This window comes from Melanotaenia boesemani, chromosome 6 (assembly GCF_017639745.1).
Source record: "Melanotaenia boesemani isolate fMelBoe1 chromosome 6, fMelBoe1.pri, whole genome shotgun sequence".
Taxonomy (NCBI): Eukaryota; Metazoa; Chordata; class Actinopteri; order Atheriniformes; family Melanotaeniidae; genus Melanotaenia; species Melanotaenia boesemani.
The window spans coordinates 23,973,792-23,982,656 of record NC_055687.1 but is presented as its reverse complement, the minus strand read 5'-3'; the positions used below and the strand labels follow the sequence as shown (position 1 = coordinate 23,982,656).

The following is an 8,865-nucleotide window of genomic DNA, read 5'->3' as shown; positions in this document are numbered from 1 at the left end:
AATCATATAAATAAGCTTTTAAAACAATTTTTCTAACTGAATGATTTCTTCATTTTTACTTAAGGGGGCAAAAAAATGAAATTATTTTTCACAGAAACAACACATGAGGATAGTATTAGGTATGTTGACAAAAAACTTTAATAAACAATGCAAAAATGTACAGAGATACATACATTTACAGCTTTTTTTTTTCTTTTACATTTAAAAAAGTGCCAGTTGAGGACAGTCCCAATAATCCAACATCTAAAGACTACCAGCCCCCCCCATACACAAACACACACTCAAACAAACCAATGCATATAATGTATGAACAAACCTGTCTGCCATCTTCATTTCTTTCATTTGCTTCTTTTTACTTTGATTTTGCATTACCATGTTAATATTTTTGCTCAGAAATTGTTGTTCAAGATGCCAGATCAGGCTGAAAATGACTTATATGATACTACCACAAGCAACCTATTTAAACATAAAAAGTGCATCAGCAAAAAATATATATAAATATATTTTTTTTAAATAACTGGCAGAAGCAGTTGTGCACATGCATCATTCAGGAAAAATACAAGTGTAGTAAACTCGGGCAAAATATGTGCTTGAAAATGTAAATAGGATTGTATTTGCATAAAATCAGTTTTTAAGTTGAATGTGATCAGCTGTTTTAGTTGTCTCAGAACTGTTTAAATGTTTCTGAGGACACAAATATGAAAAATGAACATTTTAACATACTTAACAGGTTTGAAGTGTTGAAGTCTAGTCAGCAGCCATAATTGGAAACAATCAGACTCACATAACATATATTTATTGATGTCCCATCACAATGCTGAATGTCTCATGCTGGTATTTATTCGTCTCAATCATTAAAATACAAGAAATCAATAAAAACAGAATACTTCAAAGAACATTTCAGGGATGGCCTCATAAAGCGTTTGTATTTCACTGTTTGTGATAGCATCACAGGGCTTTTACAGTTGTTCCTGAGACATTGGTTAAAGGGTGCACGGTTTTTGAATGTGTGTGTGAATGTGTCATAATGTGTGTGTTTTCACATGGTGCAACACTTGTTCTTGTGCGTATGAGAGTCTTTGAAACGGAGTCTGTGCTTCGATCGATATTTCTCCAAGTAGGTTAGCTGTTTGCTGTTGATGGCTCCACGCCGCTTCCTGAAATACACAAACATTGTGTGATGGAAATCAGTGTTAGCTTCCTTTAAATATCCTCAAAGGTCTAATAGACATTCACCACCTTTTTCAACCATTACCATACTATTGATTTAAAAGAAAAAGCTTCATGATAGCATCTCTGTCTCTTTATGTACTTCTGTGGTTTTTATAGCATTGATTATCAATAACATTAATACTGGTTGCTAAATAGTTGGGTGATATCCACCAAAGTAACATCAACATCGATCAATTATGGGACCAGTTTTGTTCTTACTCTGTATGCTTTCCCTTGGTCTACATCTTTCACAAGTACAACCTCTCATGCCATTGCTGCACATATATAATATTAGACAGTAAGAAGATATTTGTCCTGTCAGTGGTTTTAATGTGACTGATTGGTGGATGTTCATTATGTGTTTCCTTGTTAAAAGTAATAGATTTGTCATATATGGATGTCTGTGTATTGTGTTGCTAACCATAAGCTAACCAGCTGGTGACAGCCGTTTACTTACATATTAAACCACATTATGTCTCTCAATGGGATAGTGAGTTACTACAACATCTAATCAGCCTTCAGTGCATCATGACAGGAGGAAGTAGAGCTTCCTATGAATGTATTGCTCTTTTAGGCAGTCTAAGAGTAAAACATCTTGAAGGACAAATAGTGAAATGAAACAAGCACACTGATAGATGAAGCTCTTGGCAAGGGACTGTTGGAGAGCAGGATGGTAAATAAATAAAGTTCTCAGGCCTGGTGATAAATACTGCAAAAATACAAATCACCGCTACGTCTGACTCACCATTTTTTTAAAGATATATGTAATACAAACATTCACTATCTTAACATTTTACAAATGGTTTAAGTTGCAACAGAAGAACTGGTTTGTCATAATAAGCCTTCAGTACAGTGTAAATTAGGAAAAGTTAGGAGAATCGGCTCAGACTTAAGTTATAATACATCAGTTAAAACAAAACAGTCATGCATGAATACATATATTGTGTTGTAGTGTAAATGGTTTTAAATAATGCAAAACTTTTATGCTGTTTCACTTTATGTAGAGTATGTACAGATTTAAAATACAGATAAATATGTAAATACATTGTTCCTTTTCCAAAGTGCATCGTGCATTGTTGCCTTTGTCAGTCGTTCTGCCATCTATTATGTAAGAACTACTGGGACAATTTACCGGAACTGTGAAGTGAAGACACATGGACAAAATTGTTGGTACCCCTCAGCTAAAGAAAAACTAACAATGGTCACAGAAATAACTTGAATCTGACAAAAGTAATAAATTAAAAAAATTTAACCAATGAAAGTCAGACAGACGGCATGTTTCAGCTCCTTCCAAAGATGCTCAATAGGATTTAGGTCAGGGCTCATAGAAGGCCACTTTAGAATAGTCAAATGTTTTCTTCTTAGCCATTCTTGGGTGTCTTTAGCTGTGTTTTGGGTCATTGTCCTGTTGCAAGACCCATGACCTTCTACTGAGACTAAGCTTTCTGACACTGGCCAGCACATTTCTCTCTAGAATCCCTTGATAGTCTTGAGATTTCATTGTACCTGCACAGATTCAAGACACCCTGTGCCAGATGCAGCAAAGCAGCCCCAGAACATAACAGAGCCTCCTCCATGTTTCACAGTAGGGACAGTGTTCTTTTCTTGATATGCTTCATTTTTCCGTCTGTAAACATAGAGCTGATGTGCCTTGGCAAAAAGTTCCATTTTTGTCTCATCTGTCCATAGGACATTCTCCCAGAAGATTTGTGGCTTGTTAATATGTAGTTTGGCAAATTCCAATTTGGCTTTTTATGATTTGTTTTCAACAATGGTGTCCTCCTTGGTCGTCTCCCATTAAGTCCACTTTGGCTCGAACGACGACAGATGGTGCGATCTGACACTGATGTTCCTTCAGCTTGAAGTTCACCTTTAATGTCTTTAGAAGTTTTTCTGGGCTCTTTTGTTACCATTCGTATTATCCGTCTCTTTGATTTGTCATCAATTTTCCTCCTGCAGCCACGTTCAGGGAGGATGGCTACAGTCCCATGGATCTTACATTTCTGAATAATATGTGCAACTGTAGTCACAGGAACATCTAGCTGCTTGGAGATGGTCTTATAACCTTTACCTTTAACATGAATGTCTATAATTTTCTTTCTAATCTCCTAAGACAACTCTTTCCTTTGCTTCCTCATGTCCATGTTGAGTGTGGTACACACCATGTCACCAAACAGCACAGTGACTACCTGTAGCCCTTTATATAGGCCCACTGACTGATTACAAGATTGTAGACACCTGTGATGCTAATGAGTGGACACACCTTGGACTAACATGTCCCTTTGGTCATATTATTTTCAGTTTTTTCTAGGGGTACCATAATTTTTGTACAGGCCTGTTTCATGAGTTTATTTTTTTAAATAATTCTCTTGAGGCATGGTTGAAAAGCAATGTCTGACTTTCATTGGTTAAATTTAATAGAATTTTTTTTATTTATTATTACTTTTATCAGATTCAAGTTATTTCTGTGACCATTGTGAGTTTTTCTTTCATTAACCGAATGGTACAAACAATTTTGTCCACGTGTGTATGTTCCTTGTTGTATAATATCTTGTGAAAAGGTTCAATTATATTTTAAGCTCACATGATTTTACTCCATTATATTTGTTTTCTTTTTTTTTCTGTACTGAAAATAAATAAATCTCATACAGGATTGTTGTAATGTATATAAATGCACTTACTGTCTGATGAGTTGAATAGCATCTTCATACTTCATCCCACTTTCTATTAGAGCCAAAGCAACCAGCACAGGAGCCCTGTATGCATACATGCAAATTGTGAGTCATGCTGACTGTTGAGATAGTTTATATGTATTTTTCAGCATTCATCACCATTTAAAGGTTTAGTTAATCTTATGTGCCCATATATTTGCTTAAGACTTCCTCCATCTTCCATCTTTTTAAGGGTTATATGTAAAGTGTCTGGTACCTTCCCAGTCCAGCTACACAGTGAACAGCCACACAGCTTCCTGGGTCCTCCTGAAACTTCTTCTTCAGCAGACTCAACCAATCATCAACCAGCTTACTTGGTGGTGGGGCTCCGTCATCAAACGGCCAATCCTATATGAGAGGCCACAAACATATTATTGGGTGTTTTGTATATTATCATTTTTCTAATAGAGTGACAATGTTTTAATGTAAATCTCTAGCAGTTATATCCTTACCACTACAGTAATGCCGTCTTTCTCAATTGATGTTTTGTCATAGGTGATGTCACACACTCGCACCACGGTTGTGACCCCATACCGCTTTAAGTCCTGAAAAAGGCAACATGACCAATATTACCTTACGTTAAAAGGTTGTATAGATAAAATGTGTACTCCCCCCTCCCCCATTTTATTACTCATGAGAAGGAGAAATCAGTTATTCAGTATCAGGTTTGCTTTTTGTATGTATGTCTTAACTTCACAAAGATCTTTAGTGCACTGCTCTCTAAGAACGTGTGTTTCTTACCTCTATGAAGGAGCTGAGTGTGCTGTCTGTGGGGTTGTGTGTGATGAGGAATCTCATGTTTCTGTGGCACAGTTCCACTGGAGCTGGACGGTTCATGGCGGCTAGTGTAACCTTTGACCCCCCGGGTGAAGCTTTGACCTTTGTAAGTGAACATGAATTTGTTAGGCCACAACTCAAAGTCAAGTAGAGATGTTCTGCTCATAAACTGTCTGATCTCAAATATCTGAGCTATATTTGAAGCATATTACAGTCTTCAGGTAGGGGTTAAACATTTTAGCCAGTAAACTTTTGTAGGTCTGTATATGAATTGGCTGTAGCTTTCAAGCAGGAAGTTAGCTTAGCTTAGCATAAGGACTGGAAGTGATAAAACGTTCTTTTTCACTTGTTTTTCATGTGGGGTTTAAAAAAAAACAAAGATGATGTGATAAGTAGCTATTAATGTCAGCCTGTGTGTTGCCACAGCAGTTACCGTCCCCTGCCTGTATCCTCTATGTTAAGCTAATAAGCTAATTGTTTCAGCATAAAAAACATGCTCAGTTCCAAAAAGATATAATTTTGGTTAGAAATATTTAGAAGCAAATAATTCACAGTGGAAACAAGAAAAGTTATCTATGTGACAACAGCAATAAAAACATTGTAATACTGCCAATAAAGTAGATGTGTAGCATCTACAGTGAACCCTCACAGGTTCTTTTTTTCCCTTTTAATTAGACCTTTGATCTATGTATGCAGATTACACTTTCCTGACATCTGACTTCTACGGTTCTGACAAATACATAATGGCCCATCAGTGTATGGAAAGCATGTGATTTTACCTACATTGCATTTAGGTTAGCTGGTTTACGGTCTGCTACAGTATAGTATTCTCTCTCCCCCATGACTCGCTGGGAGGGATCCATGCAGTTTGTTGCACCTGTGCTTTAACTGCTTGTATGAGTCAAAATGGCTGCTGTTAGAATTTCATTTATGATATTATGTTTTGACTTTATGCAAATGCTATAATAATTCTACTCTACCACAGCCTGGTGTTATTTATTTGAGAGAATGCCAAACCTTCTGGTTTGGTATCTGGTCTTATATAATTTATGATTATAGATCAGTCTTTTGTGGGGGAAACATGGGGACACTAATATATATATATATATATATATATATATGTGTGTGTGTGTGTGTGTGTGTGTGTATAGTGTATATATACCACAACAGACAATGTATGGTCAAAGAGTTTGTGCATCACCATATTTAGTCTTGATCTGATAACCAGTCACCCCTCACCTTTAGTTCCAGCTGCAGCAGATAGTGGATCTGTCTTCAGCAACACAGATTAATCTCCAGGTAAGACCAAGATTCTTGTCTTCTTCTAATGATTTAATTAATTTTCCAAGTTCTGAGGCCTTGTTGTTGGTTAACTGTTATCCCATCTGTTGATTGTATCCTATAGTCCAGGAGGCTAAAGAGTATCAGCTCCTTTTTTCCCAGTGATTTTCACTGATCTTGTCTTTCTTTGTCTCTCTCTCTCAGTCACTCTCTCTTTCCTTTTCTCTTCAGTTGGCGTTCAGTGTCACTGCTCCACTATGCTACCCCATGAGCTGGCAGGTCCAGAGGGCAAAGGCCAGTGGTTTTTCAAAGGTCATGGCCCCAGGACTGCATGATGTAGCATCATCCTACACAGGGTCTAAATGTGTTGAGCGTGGCAGTAGTCACCACTCTGCCGCACAAACTCCATCAACCAGTGGATCTACAACACAAATGACATGCAAGAAAAATTCAATATTCAGTTTAATGAGTAGACAAAATGTTACAAATAAGATTTCCACATAACAGCTACAAAAGAAAATCTTTAATTAATTAATAACAACACTCATGACACAGTTAAAGCATGGTGCATGAGACAAAGTTTGAATATTTTACACTGAATTAAGTGCAATTCAGCCTTCATATTACTAAAGATTTCAGTAAACATGTAATTTTTTTGAGCCAGTGTTATTATTTAAAATTAATTTAAAAATATCCATCCATCCATTTTCTATACCACTTAGTCCAATTTAGGGTTGTGGGAAATTTTCCAATATATCATTGCTATATATTAAGATCTTAGCTAATGCCGATATTCAAAACCACTAATATCTACACAAACATTTAGTGTTCTTAAAAACACTTGATGGGCAACAAAGCTGGGTAAACTAAACAGAGTAATCATAAGCAAAAAATGTAAGACATCTGCACAATATCAACCTAATTAAATTTAATTTGAAGTGAACATCAGAACATTTAAAGTTTTAACATCTACAAAATTAGCTGGGGCTCAGCAAGTGAAATTTTATCTCTGACCTACTTGATGATTTGTAGTGGAATGTTTTGGACATTGTTTTAACTTTTAAAATTACATTTGGTTCAATGTATTTGTAAAATATTCAGATTTGCTTCCTTCAGTGCTTATAAATTTGCAAAAGCATGAAGAGTGGGCACTGCTAGGAATTATGCCCTAGTTCATAATGTGTGTGTTCTTTTATGTGCATTATAGGCTATAAAAAAAAGCAATATAACAAAACTTATAGTTGACACTCAGTAACTGAAAAAGTATCATAAAGACTAGATTTTTATTTGATTAGATTCTTATTCAATAATACAGAAAACAGGATGATGACTACATAGGATGGGGTAAAGAGTGGGACCATTTAGAAGTACAGCTGAAAATTGTAACCTTTAGCTCACTCACATGCTCAATACTCAGAAAAACTACCAGGGAAAGCTCCGAGGTAATCTGTGGTCACCTCTAATACACAGACTTACACACCCACTCTCCCAGAAGACTATAGTTGGACCAGGATGTTTACGGACTATAATTAGGAATTTATCCTGTGCTGCCTATAATCGGTATAGAAGAACCTTATTTTAGAAATGAGACACAGGATAAGCACTAATGTGGCAATATAACAGGCACCAATACAAAACAGACAACATTAATCAAAGTATTAACTCCTCACAGGTACTTTAAACAGTTAGCAGACATCAAAAGCAGAGTGACCTTACATAAAAGCAACACATCAAGCACTGAGAACATGAAAGCCTTTACTCACTATTATCCCTAAATGCATTTTGTAAAAGAAGGTGCATCCTTCAACACAGACTGAGTCAGGATACCATGAAGTTCAAAGATAAGTCTTACTGTGATTTCAAAGCTAGCTTATGAAGTCAAAGGTTTTCTAAAGTTCTTGCTCTGTAAGGCTGAATGAAAAACACTAAGCTTAAGTAACAGGTTTAAATAGGATAAATCCTACTACAGGAGTTGTAGGAGCTACTGACTTCCAGTTAAACACTTAAGGAAGAGGTTTAATGATACTCAATCACTCAAGTCACTCTGAAAAAGAAGTCACGCTAAATGTCTAAGCTTGAGTTGCTTCTCTCTTACCTCTTGGCTGCTGGACAGGGAAATCCACAAAGCACTGACTGCACTAAAGTCCTGCAGGAGAAGCAGCCCCACAAAAACTTTGAGTGCTGACATACAACCAGCTGACTGCCTGTTATACTAAACCTCAGTAGACACTAAATACCTACAGCTGTATTTATAGCTCTATCTATACTAGAGGCTAATTTTATGACACATCCAATTTTTCTGGTAACAACTGTCTCCGGTGCTAGTTCACTCCTGTCTGTGCCGTGCTGTCTTCCAGTTCCATGGAATTTCAGTGATTAGCTTGATTGTAATCTCTGGCAGCAAGATAAATGTTTACTGAAATTCTCACAAACATTCCTCATTTATCACATCAACTCCATCCTTCATATCAAGTTAAAGTACTTGTTATAGCAGGGCACCACAATAAAGCATATGTGTTTGTCCTTACCACGTGGCTCTTTGATGTCCTCTCCACTAGGATAAAATCAAGTTCATCTCCCAAAGTAAAAATCAACCTGCTTTTAGTGTCTTTTTTTTTGCCACAAGGGCAGAGGTCACTGTTGGTCCAGTCTTGTTGGTAAAGTCTTTCTGCAACAACCTGTAGCTCTGCCCCACTAAAACATCTAAACTACACACCTCTCCCTTTCCCCTCTGGCCTGCCTAGTAATCACTGCAACGTGCAGCATGTGCCAGTTTGTAGCTCCGCTCTGTTCTTGCAGTTCAGTGTGCTGGGCTGAGGATCTGCTGTGAGCTGGTCTAATCAGGCTGAGGGGGCCGTCTGACCCTGACAGTCCTGTCACCACC

At 37.0% G+C, this 8,865-nt stretch overlaps 1 protein-coding gene across 3 annotated transcripts; it reads right to left on the bottom strand.

Annotated features, from left to right (window-relative positions):
• Positions 1 to 120: 120 nt before the first annotated feature.
• LOC121641774 (protein tyrosine phosphatase type IVA 3) lies at positions 121 to 8,865 on the bottom strand. Of its 3 annotated transcripts, none has more exons than XM_041988055.1 (7): positions 8,510 to 8,865; positions 5,940 to 6,402; positions 4,665 to 4,802; positions 4,376 to 4,468; positions 4,141 to 4,271; positions 3,894 to 3,968; positions 121 to 1,157 (listed from the first exon to the last, which is right to left on the bottom strand). In XM_041988055.1, exons 3-7 carry the CDS (start codon positions 4,758 to 4,760, stop codon positions 1,040 to 1,042), a joined length of 513 nt encoding a protein of 170 aa, XP_041843989.1. In that variant the 5' UTR covers positions 4,761 to 4,802; positions 5,940 to 6,402; positions 8,510 to 8,865; the 3' UTR covers positions 121 to 1,039. The 3 variants fall into 3 exon arrangements, with proteins under 3 accessions (XP_041843989.1, XP_041843990.1, XP_041843991.1); XM_041988056.1 differs by lacking the exon at positions 8,510 to 8,865 and adding an exon at positions 8,077 to 8,307; XM_041988057.1 differs by lacking the exon at positions 8,510 to 8,865 and adding an exon at positions 7,745 to 7,847.

Excerpts from the sequence above, each read along its gene's own strand:
- LOC121641774 (XM_041988055.1), bottom strand. The coding sequence starts at position 4,760 with ATGAACCGTCCAGCTCCAGTGGAACTGTGCCACAGAAACATGAGATTC. Across the intron at positions 4,272-4,375 it reads AAGACGGCATTACTGTAGTG|GATTGGCCGTTTGATGACGG; the intron begins GTAAGGATATAA and ends CCTCTCATATAG. Across the intron at positions 3,969-4,140 it reads TGTGTAGCTGGACTGGGAAG|GGCTCCTGTGCTGGTTGCTT; the intron begins GTACCAGACACT and ends GTATGCATACAG.